Source organism: Eschrichtius robustus, chromosome 2, assembly GCF_028021215.1.
Source record: "Eschrichtius robustus isolate mEscRob2 chromosome 2, mEscRob2.pri, whole genome shotgun sequence".
Classification (NCBI taxonomy): Eukaryota; Metazoa; Chordata; class Mammalia; order Artiodactyla; family Eschrichtiidae; genus Eschrichtius; species Eschrichtius robustus.
The window spans coordinates 75250788-75274997 of record NC_090825.1 but is presented as its reverse complement, the minus strand read 5'-3'; the positions used below and the strand labels follow the sequence as shown (position 1 = coordinate 75274997).

The 24210-nt window shown below is 41.7% G+C and overlaps 2 protein-coding genes across 3 annotated transcripts in view; both read left to right on the top strand.

Moving 5' to 3' along the window:
* ARB2A (ARB2 cotranscriptional regulator A) overlaps positions 1–24210 on the top strand; it is a 418857-nt gene that overhangs the window by 285280 nt on the left and 109367 nt on the right. The gene's annotated exons all lie outside the window — the stretch shown is intronic.
* On the top strand, positions 22326–23340 carry POU5F2 (POU domain class 5, transcription factor 2). Its single transcript, XM_068533828.1, is given in 2 exon segments — positions 22326–23260; positions 23262–23340. Coding segments are annotated over 2 exon segments (1014 nt in total).

The following is a 24210-nucleotide window of genomic DNA, read 5'->3' as shown; positions in this document are numbered from 1 at the left end:
CCTGTCTGGGTATATGCTTGCAGTCTGCATGCATTCATTCGACAAGAATTCAGTGTGGACCAGACATTGCTGCAGGTGCCAGGGACATAGCAGTGAATTACAGCAGATAATGGTCCCAACGTGGAGCTTACATTCTAGTAGGGGATACAGACAGTAATAAACAAGATAAGTAAGGAGAGTATATATGTAGTATGTTAGATAGTGGTCATTGGTAGGAGAAATAGAAAACAAGAAGAAAGGACCTGAAGTGTGTGTATGTGGAGGGGAGGATTTGAATTTTTAGGAAAGTGACCAGGGAAGGCCTCTCTGAGAAGATGACGCTTCTAGGACATTCCTTCTAGTCCTAATCTTCTACCGTTTCCCACTGGTAAAGACAGTACATATTTGCCTATCTGACTTTAGAGATCCTTTTCCTAGACTTCAGGGTATCTACTTAGGTCTGAAATCTTCGCCCTTATGTCCTCCCAGCAGTCTCTTGTTCTGGGTTCTTGAAAACCTGACCTTCTCATCGGATCCACTTTACCAGTCCTCTTAAGGTTTATGGTAACCGTAAAGCATAGTTACCAGAAAGTTATTAAAGTTATTCCACTCTTCCTTAAGCAACACGTACAGAAAAGTATAACATTTGTATGGCACTCTGGACATAAGCAACCTTGACATAAGAGAAGGTTGCTTATGTCCAGAGCTGAATGGACAGAGCCCCTCCTGGCTGACCTGAAGGGTGAGAGGATCAGTATTTTCACATACCTGTGACCCTTTTGTACCAGGCACACAGGATGGAAAGCTCTTTCCACCTACCATTAAGGAAATACCTGAACCTAGATTCATTAAAACTATGCGGTCTAGATGTCTGATTCCTGTCAATATATTCCCTCCCCAAACTTGTATCCATCTCATTTTTTCTCACCCTTGTCATGGCTTGAGATAGCTTTTTCTTTTTTATTTCAGCTTACTTAGAACACTTGATGTAAATCTGTGTAAAATTTAGAAAATTAACAGTATAAATGGTTAAAAAAAAAAAGAAGAAGAAGAAGAAAAGAAAAAGGGGAAAAAAAGAACCAAGGTAGATATCTTAGGAGATAAGAATTAAACTTGAAAACTTACCGTATTTAGATGATCCTGTCTTATTCTGGATATAGAAGGGGGCCATTAATGGAACCCTAATTTTTCTTTGCTTAAATAATCCAGACTGACTGTTTACACTGACTAAAATTACTGAATATTTGCTAAATATTCACTTCACTTTATTGCTGAAAACACATCTTGAGGAAATGACACTAAGGAGTTATATCTTTTCCTTATTAGTGAATAATCACTTCCTTCTAAAGATACCAATGAAAAATCAACGGTAATTGCTTCTAGAATGTGGTATCATTCAGAATGTGTAGACAAGTTGAGTTGTCTAGTATGTTTTTAGACATAGCTCAAATTAATTAGGTAATTGAAAATCTATACTTTGCCTTGTAAACAGACTTTAAAATTCAAGACATATTAGCATATACTGTACCACTTTTGACTACATGTACTGCTCAAGAATTCTAGCACTCCTTTTTCTTCCATTCAAAGGGCATACATTCTAATTCTCTAAGTGGTGTTTTCATTAACTAAATAGCATTTTTCAGGCAGTTTTTGTTCATTACTGTAGCTGTTATTCATAGGTTAGTTTCCCTATTCATTGTTCTGTGCTACCTTGTAATTATTAGTTAATATTAAGGATGAGTGTTCTGAAAGTTGACCACTAGAAATTCTTGTGTTTTCAGTGAATTATTCATTGTAATTAGCTGGAATCAGGCACTTTGGGGAAATAACTGATGAGATACTCATTTAAAATAATCTAACTATATGAATGATATTTATGTAGATCACCAATATTTGCCCTGATTATATATATATACTTAATCAGGTCCAATATTATCCTGTGATTTTGACTTTTCCAGTTTTCCAGTAATCACAGTGAATATAAGTAGTCTCACTCCAGAAATCTCACTTTAAAAAAAAAAATTAAAAATAACCACCATGTTTTTTACAGCTTTCCGAACCAATTTGTGAAAAATTCGTCAAAGAATTTGGCAGTAAAGGTGGCAACTCTCCTTTTACTGAGCTAACTTTTCCCTTTAAAGATAAAAAGTTTTTAATTATTTTGGAATGCTTTTGGATAAATAACCAAATAATATGAATTTATATTTGTACTTGAAAATTGTTTAAGTTATGAGTTAATTTGTGAGAGATACTGTTTTTACAGTCCCCATAGCAGTGTCTCATGGCTCTTAGTGCTATGTCCCTAGTTGTTAGAAAAGTAAGTCGGGACCAGTGATACCTAAGACAGAAATCTTCATTCTTTTTAAACAGATATTAAGTATTGATCTCCCCTCCCATGGCTGTCTGTGCTTCACTTGTCCTCTTTTTCTCCTTTCCTCTGTCAGCTGTCTGGGTCACTGCTCTGGATGGCTCTCCCTGGGTCTGTATATTGCCCTCCAACTCTCCCTCTGTCATCTCGTTTAGTCTCTTTGTGTGGTTCTTTTCTTATGATTTTTGTCTTCTGTGTCTCCCTGGCTTCATTGTCCCCCACCTAGAGACTCTTTGTCCTGCAGCCTATGGAATCACATCTCCCCCAGCCCACCATCTCTGCCTGCCCCTTCCTGACCTGTGTGGTTTACCTGGGCCCACTGCCCTTCACTTCTCTTTGACCAGCCGTGTGATATGTGCCTCCCATCTACACCCTCCCTGCCTGCTCTGTCTTGTCACAGACAGACATCAAGTCACCAGCGATAAATCTGTCTGCTGGCAAAAATACCCCCAAAACATACCCCAAAAAATACCCCCAAAACATACCCCTGCATTGCTTTCTAGTAGTGGTTCAGAACTTCTAAACTAAATATTCTGTGTTACTGAAATGAAAATGCAAAGAGAACATTAGGCACCATAGATAGGTCAAGTATTTACCATTTGTAAAATCCTAAGATGTTCTAAGTTGATTATCAGCACTTTAAAGCAGGGGTATACTTTTAAAAGATTTTGTCTCATCATAGTTCTTAAAATATAGTCCTTTAAAGGAAAATAGCTTTATTTAATGAAACATTTTTTAAAGATAATTTGATCAATGACTTCAGCTTTTAGGTATTAACATTGGTTTAACTGATATGTGATGTCTAAATATTCTTTGAGAACTGGTACTAGTATTTCCATTCATATTATCTCTATCATAATATCCCCTTCAACCATACATATTTCACCCCAAGTATTCAATATGTTATACCAATAAATAAAGAAATCATGTACCAGCTAGTTTATGCATGTTTTGAATAATCTCATGGTACAATCCTTGACAAAATTCAGTTATTTTACATAATTTCTTAATTTCTAAAGTATTATAGAAGTTACTTGTTTTAAAATTTGGGGCAAATAAACATATATATCATTTTAAGCTTTATATAGCAATCATCTTTATAAATGAGACTTTTGTAAGAGACCCTAAATTGAAATTTTCTAATAACCTTCTAAAATCAATATTGGCTTAGAGATTCTTTTGTTTTTAGCTAGTTTCAGACATTTTAAAAGAGCAAAGTGAATTTTTTACTTTTAATTTCCTTTTAATAAATTGCCTTCAAAGAAATTGAGTCTTCTTTCCATTTTAACTTGTGTGGCAAAGTAGCCACACCTTTCCTGCTTAGTTTTCAGAAGGATAGTGATTAAATTTAAAATAAGACATTGTTAATTTAAGGCCACAGATACAAATGATTAAATATAACCAATATGTCGGAAAGCTATTTGTGGAACTAGATGATATGCAGGTTGAATTTTATAATAAAAAGTATAGTTTTCCATAACCATTGTAGTTTAGATTTTTATCGCACTTCTCTTTTGAAGGAATAATCCCTCAGTTATTCTAGTTATGTCTCGTCATGAGTCTCAGAGCCTCCCAGTACATCTTCTGCAGAAGTACAGTCTTTAAACTCCTCAATTTTCCTATTCTTCAGCATTCTCCCTATTTCACTCTTCCAATTTACTTAAATTCCACCCTTTCCCTTTCACTCTCCTTCCTGCTAGTGTCCTATTCTTCCATATTCTCCCTGAAAGCCTATCAGCTCTTTCACACATCGTCTTCCTTTCAAATGACCCCTGCCCTAGAACATATCCTTATGAGAAACTTCTATAAATTAATCAGTTTCTTCCTTGTGTTTCATCTACTTTTCTGTCAATCATAAAAGACAAGTGTCATTCTTGAATTTAAATTATTACAAGAAATTCTACCACTCTATTTGGTTTACTTCAGTTCATAGTTTCTTAGAGCGATTCCAGGGACATTCACAGAGGCCCCAAACTTAATGATGGTAATGGCACCAAAATCAAGTAATTTGGAATCTCCTTAACAAAAAATAATTCTCACAGCACCTAAAAGAATTGCATCCTATAAACAAAAATTCTGTTCTATTTCTCATTTACTTCTCTGAGCCCATGTCACATCCTAAATTACTGGTTTCATTGGTCATAGCTGTCATTTCTGTTAGGTGTATTTTACTGTGCAGTGTAATAGAAAATTTTTTCACTAAACAAGTTGTGTATCTCCTGCTTAAAAGTGTAAGCAGAGTACAAATTTGAATGCAGAAGACGGTGACTGTGCCCTGACTAGAGTAATCAATGAGAGAACATCCTTAAAGCTTTTCTTCTGTAACCAGGGCAAACTCAGCTAAAAAGTTTGTTTAAATCCTGCTTGGCATAACAAGAACCGTTCAACTTTATCTACCTGTGACTATCTTTGAATATACCTGACTCATCACCATAATGCCTTTCAACTCAGCCCTGCTTAACTCAACCGCTCTTCCTGCCTTATACAGATATTGTAAATCTTTAAGACTTCTGGTGAAGGCGGTAGGGTTTTTATACTTAGTATTATTTTATGGCACAGGAAGTTCATAGCTCATGAATATCACACATCTACAAAATAAAATGGAAAGGTTTTTCTCTCTATACTCTAAAGCTCTTTTTAGTCTGATTATGTGGGTTGTGTCATATTTGTGTCATGAGCTGTTATTTCTAAGGAGCAATTATATCACAGCAGAGTCATTTTTTACAGTAACAAAAAGAACAGCAACAAAATGAAGTAACAACAACAACAAAAAGTCCTTCATCATCTTAATCTGAAATTAAGAAAATCAAGGAAACTTTATGTTGGCAATATGCTACATTCTAGTTTTTCTCTATGTATTTTATAAGTAAAAACACGTCGTTATTCACAAATAGCTGTCCTGTCTTATCTCCTTTACAGAACAGTGCTATTTTATCTATTTTGTGAACTTATCTCATAGAGTAATAAATTATTCTTTCCAGTGACTACACTGATGTGACTAACACTTTTTCCATGTTGTTACAACTTTAATGTTCTTACTGTATGTACCTTATCTACACTTACCAAGTTTTCTTAACGGCCTAACTTATCTTCAATGTCTCACTTTGTCTTTTTTTTTAAATTAATTTTTATTGGAGTATAGTTGCTTTACAATGCTGTGTTTCTACTGTACAGCAAGATGAATCAGTTATACAGACACACATAGCCCCTCTTTTTTGGATTTCCTTCCCATTTAGGTCATTACAGTGCATTAAGTAGAGTTCCCTGTGGTATACAGTATGTTCTCATTAGTTATCTGTTTTATGCTTAGTAACAATAGTGTATATATGTCAATCCCAATCTGCCAGTTCCTCCCACCCCACCCCCTTTCCCCCTTGGTATCCATACATTTGTTCTCTATATCTGTGTCTCTATTTCTGCTTTGCACATAAGATGATCTATACCATTTTTCCAGAGTCCAAATATATGCGTTAATATACGCTGTTTGATTTTCTCTTTCTGACTTACTTCCCTCTGTATGACAGTCTCTAGGTCCATCCACGTCTCTACAAATGACCCAATTTCATTCCTTTCTATGGCTGAGTAATAATCCATTGTATATGTGTACCACATCTTCTTTATCCATTCCTCTGTTGATGGACATTTAGGTTACTTCCATGTCCTGGCTATTGTAAATAGTGCTGCCGTGAACATTGGAGTGCATGTATCTTTTTGAATTATGGTTTTCTCTGAGTATATGCCCAGTAGTGGGATTGTGGGTCATATGGTAATTCTATTTTTAGTTTTTTAAGGAACCTCCATACTGTTCTCCATAGTGGCTGTATCAATTTTACATTTACATTCCCACCAACAGTGCAAGAGGGTGCCCTCTTTTCCACACCCGCTCCAGCATTTATTGTTTGTAGATTTTTTGATGATGGCCATTCTGACAGGTGTGAGGTGATACCTCATTGTAGTTTTGATTTGCATTTCTCTAATTATTAGTGATGTTGAGCATCCTTTCATCTGTTTGTTGGCAATCTGTATATCTTCTTTGGAGAAATGTCTGTTTAGGTCTTCTGCCCGTTTTTGGATTGGGTTGTTTGTTTTTTTGGTATTGAGGTGCATGAGCTGCTTGTATATTTTGGAGATTAATCCTTTGTCAGTTGCCTCATTTGCAAATATTTTCTCCCATTCTGGGGGTTGTCTTTTCATCTTTATGTCTTCCTTTGCTGTGCAAAAGCTTTTAACCTTCATTAGGTCCCATTTGTTTATTTTTGTTTTTATTTCCCTTTGTCTAGGAGGTGGGTCCAAAAGGATCTTGCTGTGATTTATGTCATAGAGTGTTCTGCCTATGTTTTCCTCTCAGAGTTTTATAGTGTCTGGCCTTACATTTAGGTCTTTAATCTATTTTGAGTTTATTTTTGTGTATGGTATGAGGCAGTTCTAATTTCATTCATTTACATGTAGCTGTCCAGTTTTCCCAGTGCCACTTAATGCAGAGGCTGTCTTTTCTCCATTGTATATTCTTGCCTTCTTTATCAAAGATAAGGTTACCATAGGTGCGTGGGTTTATCTATGGGCTTTCTATCCTGTTCCATTGATCTATATTTCTGTTTTTGTGCAAGTCCCATACTGCCTTGATTACTGTAGCTTTGTAGTATAGCCTGAAGTCAGAGAGCCTGATTCCTCCAGCTCCGTTTTTCTTTCTGAAGATTGCTTTGGCTATTCGGGGTCTTTTGTGTTTCCATACAAATTGTGAAATTTTTTGTTCTAGTTCTGTGAAAAATGCCATTGGTAGTTTGATAGGGATTGCATTGAATCTGTAGATTGCTTTGGGTAGTATAGTCATTTTCACAATGTTGATTCTTCCAATCCAAGAACATGGTATATCTCTCCATCTCTTTGTATCGTCTTTAATTTCTTTCATAAGTGTCTTTTTTTTTAAATTTATTATTTATTTATTATTTTTATTTTTGGCTGTGTTGGGTCTTCGTTTCTGTGTGAGGGCTTTCTCCAGTTGCGGTGAGTGGGGGCCACTCTTCATCACGGTGCGCGGGCCTCTCACTATCGCGGCCTCTCTTGTTGCGGAGCACAGGCTCCAGACGCTCAGGCTCAGTAGTTTTGGCTCACGGGCCCAGTTGCTCCACGGCATGTGGGATCTTCCCAGACCAGGGCTCGAACCCGTGTCCCCTGCATTGGCAGGCAGATTCTCAACCACTGCGCCACCAGGGAAGCCCCCATAAGTGTCTTATAGTTTTCTGCATACAGGTCTTTTGTCTCCTTAGGTAGGTTTATCCTAGGTATTTTATTCTTTTTGTTGCAATGGGAAATGGGAGTGTTTCCTTAATTTCTCTTTCAGATTTTTCATCATTAGTGTATAGGAATGCAAGAGATTTCTGTGCATGAATTTCGTATCCTGCTACTTTACCAAATTCATTGATTAGCTCTAGTCATTTTCTGGTAGCATCTTTAGGATTCTCTATGTATAGTATCATGTCATCTGCAAACAAGGATAGCTTTACTTCTTTTCTGATTTGGATTCCTTTTATTTCTTTTTCTTCTCTGATTGCTGTGGCTAACACTTCCAAAACTATGTTGAATAATAGTGGTGAGAGTGGACACCCTTGTCTTGTTCCTGATCTTGGAGGAAATGGTTTCAGTTTTTCACCATTTAGAATCATGTTGGCTGTGGGTTTGTCATATATGGCCTTTACTATGTTGAGGTAAGTTCCCTCTATGCCTACTTTCTGGAGGGTTTTTATTATAAATGGGTGTTGAATCTTGTTAAAAGCTTTTTCTGCATCTATTGAGATGATCATATGGTTTTCCTCCTTCAATTTATTAATATGGTTTATCACATTGCTTGATTTGCATATATTGAAGAATCCTTGCATTCCTGGGGTAAACCCCACTTGATCATGGTGTATGATCCTTTTAATGTGCTGTTGGATTCTGTTTGCTAGTATTTAGTTGTGGATTTTTGCATCTATGTTCATCAGTGATATTGGCCTGTAGTTTTCTTTCTTTGTGACGTCTTTGTCTACTTTTGGTATCAGGGTGATGGTGGCCTCATAGAATGAGTCTGGGTGTGTTCCTCCCTCTGCTATATTTTGGAAGAGTTTGAGAAGTATAAGTGTTAGCTCTTCTCTAAATGTTTGGTAGAATTCGCCTGTGAAGCCATCTGGTCCTGGGTTTTTGTTTGTTGGAAGGTTTTTAATCAGTTTCAATTTTGGTGCTTGTGATTGGTCTGTTTATATTTTCTATTTCTTCCTGGTTCAGTCTCGGAAGGTTGTGCTTTTCTTAGAATTTGTCCATTTTTTCCAGGTTGTCCATTTTATTGGCATATAGTTGCTTGTAGTAATCGCTAATGATCCTTTGTATTTCTGCAGTGTCCGTTGTTACTTCTCCTTTTGCATTTCTAATTCTATTGATTTGAGTCTTCTCCCTTTTTTTCTTGATGAATCTGGCTAATGGTTTATCAATTTTGTTTATCTTCTCAAAGAAACAGCTTTTACTTTTATTGGTCTTTACTATCATTTCCTTCATTTCTTTTTCATTTATTTCTGATCTGATCTTTATGATTTCTTTCGTTCTGCTAACTTTGGGGTTTTTTTGTCCTTCTTTCTCTAATTGCTTTAGGTGTAAGGTTAGGTTGTTTATTTGAGACGTTTCTTGTTTCTTGAGGTAGGATTGTATTGCTATAAACTTCCCTCTTAGAACTGCTTTTGCTACATCCCATAGGTTTTGGGTCGTTGTGTTGTCATTGTCATTTGTTTCTAGGTTTTTCTTACTTCCTATTTGATTTCTTCAGTGATCTCTTGGTTATTTAGTAACATATTGTTTAGCCTCCATGCGTTTGCATTTTTTTACAGATTTTTTCCCTGTAATTGATATCTAGTCTCATAGCGTTCTGGTCGGAAAAGATACTTGATAGGATTTCAAGTTTCTTAAATTTACCAAGGCTTGATTTGTGAACCAAGATATGATCTATCCTGGGGAATGTTCCATGAGCACTTAAGAAGAAAGTGTATTCCGTTGTTTTTGGATGGAATGTCCTATAAATATCAATTAAGTCCATCTTGTTTAATGTGTCATTTAAAGCTTGTGTTTCCTTATTTATTTTCAGCTTGGATGATCTGTCCATTGGGTGAGTGGGGTGTTAAAGTCCTCTACTATGATTGTGTTACTGTCATTTCCCCTTTTATGGCTGTTAGCGTTTGCCTTATGTATTGAGGTGCTCCTATGTTGGGTGCATTAATATTTACAATTGTTGTATCTTCTTCTTGGTTTGATCCCTTGATCATTATGTAGTGTCCTTCTTTGTCTCTTGTAATAGTCTTTGTTTTAAAGTCTATTTTGTCTGATATGAGAATTGCTACTCCAGCTTTCTTTTGATTTCCATTTGCATGGAATATCTTTTTCCATCCCCTCACTTTCAGTCTGTATGTGTCCCTAGGTCTGAAGTGGGTCTCTTGTAGACAACATATATACGAGTCTTGTTTTTGTATCCATTCAGCCAGTCTATGTCTTTTGGTGGGAGCATTTAATCCATTTACATTTAAGGTAGTTATTGATATGTATGTTCCTATTACCATTTTCTTAATTGTTTTGGGTTTGTTATTGTAGGTCTTTTCTTTCTCTTTTTTTTCCTGCCTAGAGAAGTTCCTTAGCATTTGTTGTAAAGCTGGTTTGGTGGTGCTGAATTCTCTTAGTTTTTGGTTGTCTGTAAATATTTTAATTTCTCCATCGAATCTGAATGAGATCCTTGCTGGGTAGAGTAATCTTGGTTGTAGGTTTTTCCCTTTCATCACTTTAATATGTCCTGCCACTTCCTTCTGGCTTGCAGAGTTTCTGCTGAAAGATCAGCTGTTAACCTTATGGGGATTCCCTTGTATGTTATTTGTTGTTTTTCCCTTGATGCTTTTAATATTTTTTCTTTGTATTTAATTTTTGATAGTTTGATTAATATGTGTCTTGGCGTGTTTCTCCTTGGATTTATCCTGTATGGGACTCTGCACTTCCTGGACTTGACTGACTATTTCCTTTCCCATATTAGGGAAGTTTTCAACTATAATCTCTTCAAATATTTTTTCAGTGCCTTTCTTTCTCTCTTCTTCTTCTGGGACCCCTATAATTCGAATGTTGGTGCATTTAATGTTGTCCCAGAGGTCTCTGAGACTGTCCTCAATTCTTTTCATTCTTTTTTCTTTATTCTGCTCTGTGGCAGTTATTTCCACTATTTTATCTTCCAGGTCACTTATCTGTTCTTCTACCTCAGTTATTCAGCTATTGATTCCTTCTAGAGAATTTTTAATTTCATTTATTGCGTGGTTCATCATTGTTTGCTCTTTAGTTCTTCTAGGTCCTTGTTAAACGTTTCTTGTGTTTTCTCTATTCTATTTCCAAGATTTTGGTTCATCTTTACTATCATTACTCTGAATTCCTTATCAGGTAGACTGCCTATTTCCTCTTCATTTGTTTGGTCTGGTAGATTTTTACCTTGCTCCTTCATCTGCTGTGTGTTTCTCTGTCTTCTCATTTTGCTTAACTTAGTGTGTTTGGGGTCTCCTTTTCGCAGGCTGCAGGTTTGTAGTTCCCATTGTTTTTGGTGTCTGCCCCCAGTGGGTAAGGTTGGTTCAGTGGGTTGTGTAGGCTTCCTGGTAGAAGGGACTGGTGCCTGTGTTCTGATGGATGAGACTGGATCTTGTCTTTCTGGTGGTAAGGCCCGTATTCAGTGGTATGTTTTGGAGTGTCTGTGACCTTATTATGATTTCAGGCAGCCTCTCTGCTAATGGGTGGGGTTGTGTTCCTGTCTTGCTAGTTGTTTGGCATAGGGTGTCCAGCACTGTAACTTGCTGGTCGTTGAGTGGAGCTGGGTCTTGACATGGAGATGGAGATCTCTGGGAGAGCTTTCGCCATTTGATATTACGTCGAGCCGGGAGATCTCTGGTGGACCAATGTCCTGAACTCGGCTCTCCCACCTCAGAGGCACAGGCCTGACACCAGGCCTGAGCACCAAGACCCTGTCAGCCACATGGCTCAAAAGAAAAGGGAGAAAAAAAGAAAGAAAGCAAGAAAGAAAACAAAATTAAATTATTAAAATAAAAAATAAAAAAATTATTAAAAATTAAAAAATTAAAAATAATTTAAAAAGACAAAAAAGGAAAGAATGATGATAGCAACCAAACCAAAAAACAAAGCTATCAATGATAACAAGCGCTAAAAACTATACTAAAAAAGAAAAAAATAAAAAAGACAGAACCCTAGGACAAATGGTAAAAGCAAAGCTGTACAGACAAAATCACACAAGGAAGCATACACATACACACTGACAAAAAGAGAAAAAAGAAAAAATATATATCTATATATATAAAAAGAAAAAAAAAGGAAGAGAGCAACCAAATCCATAAACAAATCTACCAGTGGTTAATAAACTCTAAATACTAAACTTAGATAAACGTAAAACCAGAAACGAATTAGATGCAGAAAGCAAACCCGAAGTCTACAGTTGCTCCCAAAGTCCACCGCCTCGATTTTGGGATGATTCATTGTCTATTCAGTTATTCCACAGATGGAGGGTACATCAAGTTGATTGTGGAGGTTTAATTGGCTGCTCCTGAGGCTGCTGGGAGAAATTTCCCTTTCTCTTCTTTGTTTGCACAGCTCCCGGGGTTCAGCTTTGGATTTGGCCCCGCCTCTGTGTGTAGGTCGCCTGAAGGTATCTGTTCTTTGCCCAGACAGGATGGGGTTAAAGTAGCAGCTGATTAGGGGGCTGTGGCTCACTCAGGCTAGGGGTGGAGGGAGGGGTATGGAACTTGGGGCAAGCCTGCAGTGGCAGAGGCCGGCATGACATTGCAACAGCCTGAGGCGCACTGTGTGTTCTCCCGGGGAAGTTGTCCCTGGATCACAAGACCCTGGCAGTGGCGGGCTGCACAGGCTCCCGGAAGGGGAGGTGTGGATAGTGACTTGTGTTTGCACACAGGCTTCTTGGTAGCTGCAGCAGCAGCCTTAGCATTTCTCCGGTGTCCGCACTGATAGCCATGGCTCACGCCCGTCTTTGGAGCTCATTTAGGCGTTGCTCTGAATCCCCTCTCCTCGCGCACCCCGAAACAATGGTCTCTTGCCTCTTAGGCAGGTCCAGACTTTTTCCCGGACTCCCTGCCGGCTAGCTGTGGCACACTGGCCCCCTTCAGGCTGTGTTTACGCAGCCAACCCCAGTCCTCTCCCTGGGTCTGACCTCCAAAGCCTGAGCCTCAGCTCCCAGCCCCCACCCGCCCTGGTGGGTGAGCAGACAAGCCTCTCAGGCTGGTGAGTGCTGGTTGGCACCGATCCTCCATGCGGGAATCTCTCCTCTTTGCCCTCTGCACCCCTATTGCTGCGCTGTCCTCCGTGGCTCCGAAACTTCACCCCCACCACCCCCCATCTTCGCCAGTGAAGGGGCTTCCTAGTGTGTGGAATCTTTTCCTCCTTCACAGCTCCCTTCCAGAGGTGCAGATCCCATCTCTATTCTTTTGTCTCTGTTTTTTTCTTTTTTCTTTTGCCCTACCGAGGTATGTGGGAGTTTCTTGCCTTTTGGGAAGTCTGAGGTCTTCTGCCAGCATTCAGTAGGTGTTCTGTAGGAGTTGTTCCGCATGTAGATGTATTTCTGATGTATTTGTGGGGAGGAAGGTGATATCCACGTCTTACTCCTCCGCCGTCTTGACGGTCTCTTGCCTGTAATTGATTTTTAATCTCATAGCCTTGTGGTCGGAAAAGATGCTTGGTACGATTTTAGGTTTCTTAACTTTACCGAGGCTTGATTTGTGACCAAAGATGTGATCTATCCTGGAGAATGTTTTATGTGCACTTGAGAAGAAAGTGTATTCTGCTGCTTTTGGTTGGAATGTCCTGTAAATTTCAGTTAAGTCTATCTGGTCTAATGTGTCATTTCAGGCTTTTGCTTCCTTATTAATTTTCTGTCTGGATGATCTATCCATTGATGTAAGTGGCGTGTTAAAGTCGCCCACTATTATTGTGGTACTGTCAATTTCCCCTTTTATGGCTGTTAGCATTTGCCTTATGTATTGAGGTGCTCCTATGTTGGGTACATAAATTCTTACAATTGTTATATCTTCTTCTTGGATTGATCCCTTGATCATTATGTAGTGTCCTTCCTTGTCTCTTATAATAGTCTTTATTTTAAAGTCTATTTTGTCTGATATGAGTATTGCTATTCCACCTTTCTTTTGATTTCCATTTGCATGGAATATCTTTTTCCATCCCCTCACTTTCAGTCTATATGTATCCCTAGGTCTGAAGTGGGTCTCTTGTAGACAACATATGTACGTGTCTTGTTTTTGTATCCATTCAGCCAATCTATGTCTTTTGGTTGGAGCATTTAATCCATTTACATTTAAGGTAATTATCGATATGTATGTTCCTATTCCCATTTTCTTAAATGTTTTGGGTTTGTTATTGTAGGTCTTTTCCTTCTCTTATGTTTCCCGCCTAGATAATTTCCTTTAGCATCTGTTGTAAAGCTGGTTTTGTGGTGCTGAATTCTCTTAGCTTTTGCTTGTCTGTAAAGCTTCTGATTTCTCCATCAAATCTGAATGAGAGCCTTGCTGGGTATAGTAATCTTGGTTGTAGGTTTTTCCCTTTCATCACTTTAAATATGTCCTGCCACTCCTTCTGGCCTGCAGAGTTTTTGCTGAAAATCAGCTGATAAACTGATGGGGATTCCCTTGTAGTTATTTGTTGCTTTTCCCTTGCTGCTTTTAATAGCTTTTCGTTCTATTTAATTTTTGTTAGTTTGATTAATATGTGTCTCAGCATGTTTCTCCTTGGATTTATCCTGTATCGGACTCTCTGTGCCTCCTGGAGTTGATTGACTATTTCCTTTCACATGTTCGGGAAGTTTTCTACTATAATCCCTTCAAATATTTTCTAAGGCCCTTTTCCTTTCTATTCTTCTCTGGTACCCCTGTAATTCGAATGTTGTTGCCTTTAATGTTGTCCCAGAGGTCTCTGAGACTGTTCTCCTTTCTTTTCATTCTTTTTTCTTTATTCTGCTTTGCGGCAGTTATTTCCACCATTCTGTCTTCCAGGTCACTTATCCGTCCTTCTGCCTCAGTTATTCTGCTGTTGATTCCTTCTAGTGTATTTTTAATTTCAGTTATTGTTGTTCATCACTGATTGTTTGTTCTTTAGTTCTTCTAAGTCCTTGTTAAACATTTCTTGTATCTTCTTGATCCATGCCTCCATTCTAATTCTGAGATCTTGGATCATCTTTACTATCATTGCTCTGAATTCTTTTTCAAGTAGGTTGCCTATTTCCTCTTCACTTATTTGGTCTTGTGGGTTTTTACCTTGCTCTTTCGTCTGCAACATATTTCTCTGTCCTCTCATTTTGTCTAACCTACTGTGTTTATGGTCTCCTTTCTGCAGGCTGCAGGCTCGTAGTTCCTCTTGCTTCTGTTCTCTGCCCCCTGGTGAGTGAGGTTGGTTCAGGGGCTTGTGTAACCTTCCTGGTGGAAGGGACTGGTGCCTCCGCTCTGGTGGGTGGAGCTGAACCTTTTCCCTCTGATGGGCAGGGCCCCATCAGGTGGTGTGCTTTTTGGAGTGTCTGTGAGCTAGTTCAACTTTAAGTAGCCTGTCTGCTGATGGGTTAGGCTGTGTTCCTGTCTTGCTCGTTGTTTGGCATGAGGTGTCCCGCACTGGAGCCTACAGGCAGTTGGGTGGAGCTGTGTCTTGGTGTTGATATGGATACCTTGGGAGAGATCACACTGATTAATATTTCCTGGGCCCAGGAATTCTCTGGTGTTCCAGCATCCTGGACTCAGTGCTCCCACCCCAGAGGCCCAGGCCCGACCCCTGGCCAGGGAGCCAAGAGCCCACAAGCTGCACAGTGCAGCCAGAGGGACAAAAAAAGAAAAGAAAACAAACAGACAAACAAAACCCAAGACAAATAGCAAAAGCAAAAACAAAGAGCAGCAACAACAACACAACACACACACACACAGAAAAAAAAAGAGAACAAAGAAAAGAATTCAAAAATGAGAACAGTCAGTAAGGACTAAACTAACAAAAACAAAAAATGAAAAATAAAAACAGAAAGCAAACAAATAAACCAGAAAGTGAAGAAAACATAAAATATACATATCAAAACAATAAAAAAGAATAAAATAAAAAACAAAGACCTAAAACAAGAAAAAACACAAAACAACAAAAATAAAGTAAAAATAGAAAAAAAAATGTATATATTAAAAAAAGAAAAAGAAAAAAGGTAAAAAATAATAAAAGCAACAACACCAACAACTGAACAAAATGAAACAAACCAAAAAAAATAATCGTAATAAGAATATTTTCCTGGGGCCTGCTCTGTCAGTGTCCTTGCTCCCCCAGTGAGCCAGAGCCAGTCCCCACTTCCCCTGGAGGCCTTCCAGTACTTCTAGGTCAGTCTCTGGACCTGCTGTGGACTCTTTGGGGCCAGCTCAGACCCTGACCTGGCCTAACTCCCCCGTGTTCTTGCCACCAGAGTCCACTGCTGCAAAGGCCAGACCAGTCTCAGTTGTGGGAACACTCATTGTCCATTCAGGTATTCCACAGATGCGGGATTTACCAAGCCGATCTTGGGGATTTAATCCGTGGCTTGTGCAGCTGCACAGAAAGATTTCCATTCCTCTTCCTCAGTCGCACTGCCCCTGGGGCTCAGCTTTTGTTTTGACCTCGCATCCGCCTGTGCACCATCCTTAGGCATCTGTTTCCTGCCCGGCTGAGAGGGAGCGAAAGCAGTGGCTGCTTGGGGCTGGGGTGGGGTACAGAGGGCACAGTTGGGGTGTTTGTGAGTTGCCTGCAGCAGCAGGGACCAGCAGGCCATTGCAACAGACTGTGGCACGCTCACTGTGCCAGGAGTACCTCCCAGAGACCGTGGAGGCAGGAGCTGGCATGCGGGGGCAGGGGCAGCCCCCCCCCCACTCACCACTCAACAATGATGCCTCACTTTCCAGGCAGACGACGCTTCCCCTAGGGGCATTCAGAGCCACGCATCCCCTCACACCCGTCCCCTCTGCTGTATCTGCGCAGCCAACAGAGCTCCTCTCCCTGATCTGCTCTCCCAACCCCACACTTTAGCATTCAGCCCCTGCCAGCATCAGTAGACTCCCGTCCCAGGCAGGGGAGCCCAGGGCTGATTCCCAAGGAGGCTTTGGGATGGGCGGCGCTCAGGCCCCTGGAGCCCACACGGGTGTAGGAGACCCTGGCCTGAGGAGCAGGCAAGCCCACTCAGATGGGAGCCCCTCCCAGTGCCTGTGGAGGCGGAAGAAGCCAGCAGGTGGGGAGAGGGTTTGTAACAGCGGCCCTGCCCCTTGTGTGCTACTCAACAATGACGCCTTGCTTCTATGGCGTCCCACGCTTTTTCCACAGACTTTCCCGGTTGTGGAGCTCCTTACTCCTGTCCCTTCAGGCTGTCTTTTCACAGCCAACAGCTGTCCCCTCCTGGGTCCGCACTCCAAATCCCACTTTCCAGCACCAAGCCCTGCCCTCCACAACTGGCAACTCACGACTCAGGCTGGAATGCGCAGAGCTGCGGTGTAGACCACTTGTGTAGTTCCTACCTTGTTCTGCCTTCTGCAGACTGTCTGCTGTATTCTCCTTTGATCCCCCAAAAGTCCTTTTCTGTCGCAGCTAATTTCCCCACCGTGAAGGAGTTTTTCTGAGCGCGGGGACCTCCCCTCACCTTCAGCTTCCCGCCAGGGTTGCTGGTCCCTTTTTTGATTCCTTTTTTCTTTTTTTCTTCTTTCTTTCCTCCTACAGGTTATGAGGGGATTTTTCTTGTCCTTTTAAGTGTCCGAAGTCTTCCGCTAATGTTCAGCAGGTGCTCTATGACAATTGTTCCATTTGTAGATGTATTCTTGATGTATTTGTGAGGAGAGACGAATTCCGTGTCCTTCTATTCCGCCATCTTGACTCCTCCCCCTCACTTTGTCTTATATAATTTTCTACTTGAAAATCCACCCAGAGAATTGACAGTTTAATCATTGCAGTGTATTCTGAGGCAGTTTCAGTGAACTAAATTGTTGTGGTGTGTGGTGTTAACTCTCACTGTGAGGTGGGAGGCCGCTTTCCTTCCTGGACAGTTATCACAGTTCTCCTGGGTTTCTCACTTTACTTCCTGGACCCAGAGAGGGACTTCCCAGTAACTGGTCTCTGGGTCTTGTCTCCTGCCTTTGCTTTTTGTCTCCTTGACGAATGTGGTTCTTGGGGACCTATACCTGCCCTTCTGGTGACAGTGCCTTTACACACTGATGCCTTGTCAGTGCTCAGTTACTAGGATACATGCAGAGTGGGAAAAACTATAAAATTGGCACCATCTAGCGGGCCTGGCCCTCTCTGCCTGACTTGTACATTATTCTTAGATCTTCTCTGTTGATCTAATTACATTCAAAAAGTATTTTTTGGAGCCTCCGACAGAGAAATGAAACTCCTCACATAATCTTGAACAAAGCTGTGTCCTCCATCTGGGGCATGAGCAGCTTTGGGAGAGATGCATTTGGAGAGATGAGGAAGCAAGGATCACCTTCCTAGTTAACAAGATAACTGATCAATAGGATGATGTAAATCAAAACCAGATCTCCCTCACATCCAGGTGCTTTTATGCACTAACCATCCTCAGAGTACTGTGGATAGCTCAGGCATTAGCACATTGTTTGGCACATAAGTACAAAATAAATGGTATCTGTAATATCCATTCAGAGACATTTCCGTATCTCCTGGGTGGGAGCTATGACATGAAACTCCAGCCAACTTTATAAAGCAGCCAGTGTATCTGAGTGGAAAGACACTAAGTTCAGAGAGGAGGGAGATCACTGTAGTCCTGAGTGTATTGGCCAAGCTTCTCAAAGAGATGAAACTTGAACCAAGACCTACAAGGACGTTTATCATTAACTTTGCCTCCACTGTTTTCTGCTTCTTACCATTAGGGATCTTGGCAGTTGGTTTTGACATCTTCCAAAGATCCTAATAATAGAAAACCGTTAACTTCTCTTTGGGCAAGTGTAGCTGTCCTGCTCTCCTGGCAGTTTCCCTTCTCCTCCATTTAGGTTATAAATACACAGGGCCTGGGACGATGTGTTTCTTATCCTTACTTTATAATTCCCTACGGATAAGACTGGCCTGATTCTTACATTGTAATCTAATCACTTACTAAGGGGTCTCAGGGTTTGTTGAAGGTGATGGATTAGCCTCTCAAGCGCCCCAGCCCAAACAGTGCTGGTTGTCTTGGGCATTCCCATCACCTGCCTTCCCTAATCCCTATTTCTGTTCCAACCAGATATGCTCCTGTTTTTTTCCCCTGATCACCCCATTTCTATAGCACATTAAATATACTTTTAAGGAGGTGTCAAGACTTCTCTTAAGAATATGGGGTTTTATTCGCAATAACACGTATACATAAACCAGGTGATAGGCACAGTGGCAGATGAGATCCGACCAAGTACAGAGACAATGTTAATTGAGAGTATCCAAGTTAATTTAAAACCCATCAAGTTCATATACCCTTACTTTTTAATTTAGTAAATGCTTTTAGCTACTGTGTTTTATCTCAGTTAATATAATGAAGCTTTCCTCACTTTTTCCAATTCACTAAAAACATTTTTACTCATCTATTGTTTTTAGACAACTTATGAAGCATTTCTCTGTGGTTTTCTTTTGCAAATGGGCTGGTTTCACTATGTGGGCCTTAACTTATATAATTGTTGTCTTTTATTCTCTTTGTGATCCACCTTTCATTGTGTTTAGCAGGCACTGGTTGCTTTGTAATATTGAAAAAACAGCATGTAGGTATACTTGGAAAGAACAGATAGCAGTGAAACTTTGTATATTGCAGACTGTTTTTCATAGACTATCATCTTAAAACATAACCCAAGGCAAATGTGGAAGTCTTCTCACCATTAATGCTGCAGAGATTCATTTATTTAACATTAAACAGATATCTCTTGACTTCCCACTTTGTGCCAAGTATAGTTCCAAGTGCTGAGAATCTAGCAATAAGCCAGACAGGCAAGGACCTTGCTCTTTACCAGCATATATTCTAGCCAGGATTGCAGTGGAGATGCAGGCATTAAACAAATAATCAGATACACCTGTGTAGCCTGTAGAGCTGGCAGTGATTTCTTGATTCTTTCTCCCTCTACCATGGCTTCAAGGCCATTTCTACAACCTTATTTTCTATAGTGTTGAGTTGAATTTAGTCTCATAGTACTACTACCCCCATCTACATAAGGGCCTGTTCTAGTACAGGAGAGAAAGTATGGAGAGGCACCTGGTAGGGTCAAGTTTCTCATTGTTAAACTGAAACTAAATGTACTTCACTCTCAGGACTGTAGAAGTGAGGATTCATTCACTCATTCAGCAAACATTTATTGAGCAGTGTATCACTCAGGGTTCTATTATGTTCCAGGCTGTATAACATCTACATGCATGCCCCTAAGTACCTAGCTGGAAAGACAGAGACATAAAATAAGTAATTACTGATAAATGTTACAGTAAAAACATATATCGAGTACAAGGAGGGGGCCACAAAAGCATTAATTAACTCTGCCTGGGGGAAGGTCTCACCATAAAGTGTCCTCTAAACTGTGACTTAAAGGTGACTGGAAATACAGCACACTTCATTTACTCAGGAATGTTTACTGAGCCAAGCACAGTTGTGGGCCCTGTAGACATAGCAGTGAACTAGGCAAAATCCCTGCTCTCTTGGCAGCACAGAGACAAACAATAAACAGAGAGATAAATAATTATATATTAGGTGGCAGTACCTGTTAATATAAAAAAACAAGTAGGTTAATAAAGGGAACAGAGAGTGACACGGGTTGCTGTTTTAGGAAGAGTGGTCAGGGAAAGCTTCTCTAACGAAGTGACATTTGAGCAGAATCTTGAATGATACGAGAGAATGAGACCAACAAGCAGGGGAAGCTGTTTCTGATAGAAGGAGCAGCATGAAGAAAAGCATAATAGCCACGAAAATTGTGGCATCTTTATTACAAAGTGAAGTATTCTCACTGAGCATGGATGGAATAAGCTGGGGGTGCAGAGAGCTTGGGGGAATGTGGTAGATGAGGCTGGGAAAGGAAGGAAGAGGGGGCCAGATGGTGAAAAACACTGTGTTCCATACTCAGGATTTTGAATGCCCACCTTGTTGACTGGGGAAAGAGGAGCTAGATTTTGAAAAAATTTAAGAGAAAAATGACATGGTTAGATTTTTTTTCATTTGGTTGGGTTTGGTTAGGTTTGTTTTGGTTTGGTTTGGTTTGGTTTGGGGAAAATTACCTCTAGCACAGGTATGAAAGATAAACTTGAAAGGAGACGCAGAAGAAACCAATTGTAAGGTTATTATGATAATGCAAGTGAGAAATTATTTGGCCTAAATTAAAACAGTAAGATGAGGCTAGAGAGGAGATCATAGAGCTCAGCTGTTTCAGGAGACCCACAATGGAAGATTTGATGCCCTACGGAGCATGGGAAAGGTCAAGAACAATTCCTGGGTTTCAGTTTGGGTGACTGAGTGGGTGATAATGCCATCAACCAGCTCAGGGAGACCTAGAGGAGCGGCAGGCTTAGAAATGCATATAATGAATTTGATTTGGGGCAATGGGAAATACAGACTGGAAATTAAAAGAAAAGTCAAGGCTGAAATACAGATTTGACTGTTACCAGCGTTTCATGGAATTTAAAACAGAGGCGCAAGAAGAGTAGTCAGCATTGTCAGATGCTGCAGAGAAGTTTAATAAGATGAAGACTTTGAAAAGCCCGTCAGATTTGACAGTTGGAAGGTCCCCAATGACTTCATCAAGAGCAGTTCCAGTAGATGTGGGTAGAGTAGAGCCTCATCATGGTTGAGCTGGAGAGTGAAAGGGCAGGAGGCTGGGATTATCCAGCCAAGATCACTGTCCTCTCTTCTTTCCTAAAGCTCCTCCTCGGAAGCTGTGAACCTGAGGTCTGATCTTCTCTTCCCCTTCCCTCCTTAGCTTTCTCCACCCAGGGCCTAGGACTGGTTACCCGAGCCGGGGACATGATGGAGGTACAAATATTCTAAGATCCCTGGGTCTCTGATGGGAGAGGTGTCAGGGATAGGGGAGCCTGATGTTGGTGAGTAAGGTATTGCAAGGAGTGTCCTCAGTGGGGAACAGCAGGCGGGGCCAGTGCAGAGACCTGTCTCCAGAGGGGAGAAAGATGAAACACACAGGCCTCTGTTGTATGTGGAAACTCTGGACCAGGAAGCTGAGGTAGGATGGGGAGCAAAAGACTTGAAGGACTGGTGGGGCAAACATGGAATTAGTCAGGAAACTTGGCCCCAGTGAGGGTGGAACCTGACAAAGTGCAGGGGTGGGGGACCGAATCTGACAGTAAACTGATGTGAACTAGAAATTCAGGCAGGGATGCTTAGGTTTCCTAGGGCACAGGGACTGAAGATGTGCAGTGGAAAGACGTTGGCAGTACTTGTGACCATGAAGATAGCAGTGAGGGGACAGTTAATGAGTGAAGGGGTAGCATAAAGAGAAAAAAAAAAAACTGGCATAAAGATATTTAACAAATATTTGTGAAGCCTGAAGCGGTCATTCAGATTACGTGGAGGAAAGAGATTAGATACCAGTGTTCTGAAGAGCTGAAAGGAAACACCTAGGTTCCCTTCAGGGAGAGGATGGACGCAGTGACTAAGGGATCCCAGACAGCTCGGAGCTGCAAAGCTCGAGAGAGACTTGCACTTCAGAAGGAGTTGGAAGCAAAGTTCAGGGTAGGGGAGCCCCTCCCTTAACCCTGGGGACCAGGCAGTCATCAGTAGGATCTACCAGATTTCCCCACCTGCTCCCATACACACCCTCAGCCTCAGTTTCTCCCGCCTGCACCGCTATCTCAGCCCACTGGGGGGCGGGGCTCGAGGGCGAGGCTGGTGGTTGTTCTGAAGCCTCGAGAGCCGTCGGTTTCTACCAGACTCCCTGCTCGGGAGCGGTCTTACTCCATGGCCGGACACAGGCCCTCAAACTTCCCCGTGCCGGGCACTGGTGGCGACAGGCCCGCAGGGCCAGTGCCTGTGCGGGCTGACACTCCGATCGGGTTGAGAGCCCAGGCGGCCCCCGGCAGGCTGATGGTCCTGCCAGGGGTTAGGCCGGGGATGTGCCCAGGCCCTGAGGTGTGGCCGCTGCCCCCAGGTCCCCCGCCGTGCGAATTCCGGGACGAGATGATGCCTTGCCGGCCCCGGGTCGGAGCTGGCGAGGTGAGCGCTTGGTTCCCAAGACCCTCTGAGGTCGCCTTCCCCGGGCCTGGCCTCGTCCTGCAGTGCATCCCGACGCTGGCGCTGCCAGAAGACACCTCGGCCGCAGAGAAGGAGATGGAGCAGCTGGCCAAGGAGCTGAGGCAGAAGAGGATGACCCTGGGGTACTCTCAGGCCGACGTGGGGTTCGCCATGGGGGCTCTTTTTGGAAAGGCGCTGAGCCAGGCGACCATCTGCCGCCTCGAGGCCCAGCAGTTGAGCCTCGCCAACATGTGGAAGCTGCGACCGCTGCTGAAGATGTGGCTGGAGCAAGTGGACATGGAGAACCTTCTGGGCTTACACAAAATGGAGACGATCCTGCAGCAGGCTCGGAAGCGCAGACGGGCATACAGGGAGAGGCGCATCGGAAGCAGCCTGGAGAAACTCTTCCTGCAGTGCCAGAAGCCCACACCCCAGCAGATCAGCTGCATCGCTGGGCAGCTCCAGCTGCAGGAGGACTTGGTCCGAGTTTGGTTCCATAACCGGAGCAAGATGGGCAGTCGGCCAAGCAATGATTTCTCCCCATGGGCGGAGGTGGGGACTGTCGGACCTCCTCTCCCAAGAGGACCAGTGTGCTTTCCCCTGACATCGGGACTCCATTTCTGTTCCCCCCATTATGGGGGACCCTACTTTACACCTTTGTACCCCTGCCCCTTTCACTGCGGGAGGAACCCTCCTCTCTGCCCCGGCCACCACCCTGAGCCTCCCCAGGCTTTCCAGCTGAGGGGCCTGCCTTTCTGGGGAGGGCCAACCCAGGGAAATGGGTCCCTGGGGTTCATTTAAAGGCTTTTAGCATTAAGTTCTCCATTAGTTGTCTAAAGAAGTTAAGAATACGTAAGGGCGAGGGATGGGAGCTGTTTAGGAAAATTTGGGGAGGGGGGTTGAAGTTTACTGCTGTGTTGTTTTTCCCTAGCATTGGCTTTAACGTACATTCCAAAACATAGATGGTTTTGGATATTTTGTTTCTCTCTGTTTATTAATTGAAAAGTAATTGTGTCTCTTATTCCTAGTGGTTATCAGTAAACATAGGGATATTCTAATGAACACAACATTGAGTGAAAAACTCAGGTCACAGAAGACTATGTCAGTATATTATTTCTATCAAAACCAAGCAGAACTTTGTGTGAACACAGAGTCCAGGATAACTGTTGCCTCCAGGGCAGGGTTTGAGGATGGGAAAGGAAAAGAGTACATAGAGCCTACCCAGAGCCCTTGTTGAAACACAAGAGTTTGCTTGTTCTCTCCCTTTTCTTGAAAGATGTGTTTTTTTCTAATTCACTTTTCCAGCACCGTTTGGTTTATTCCCTGGGAATTTCCCTTACTTTCTTTTGAGCTCAGAAATGCTTTGTAGAGGATACTTGTGATAGTTGATCCAACTATCCAACTCCCTGGTGGCTTTTGCAGTGGTGCATCTTAAATCACTTTTCCAATCTCCTCCGTGAAATTGGTCTTTTCCAGTTTTCTACTTCTACATTGGTCAATATGGGTCATCGTATACTAAACAGAAGTCACTCTGTGTTGTCACACCTGCTGCCGTACACCTCCATGTAATATCTATGGTTTTATAATTCTATCACCATATATTGTATCTGAG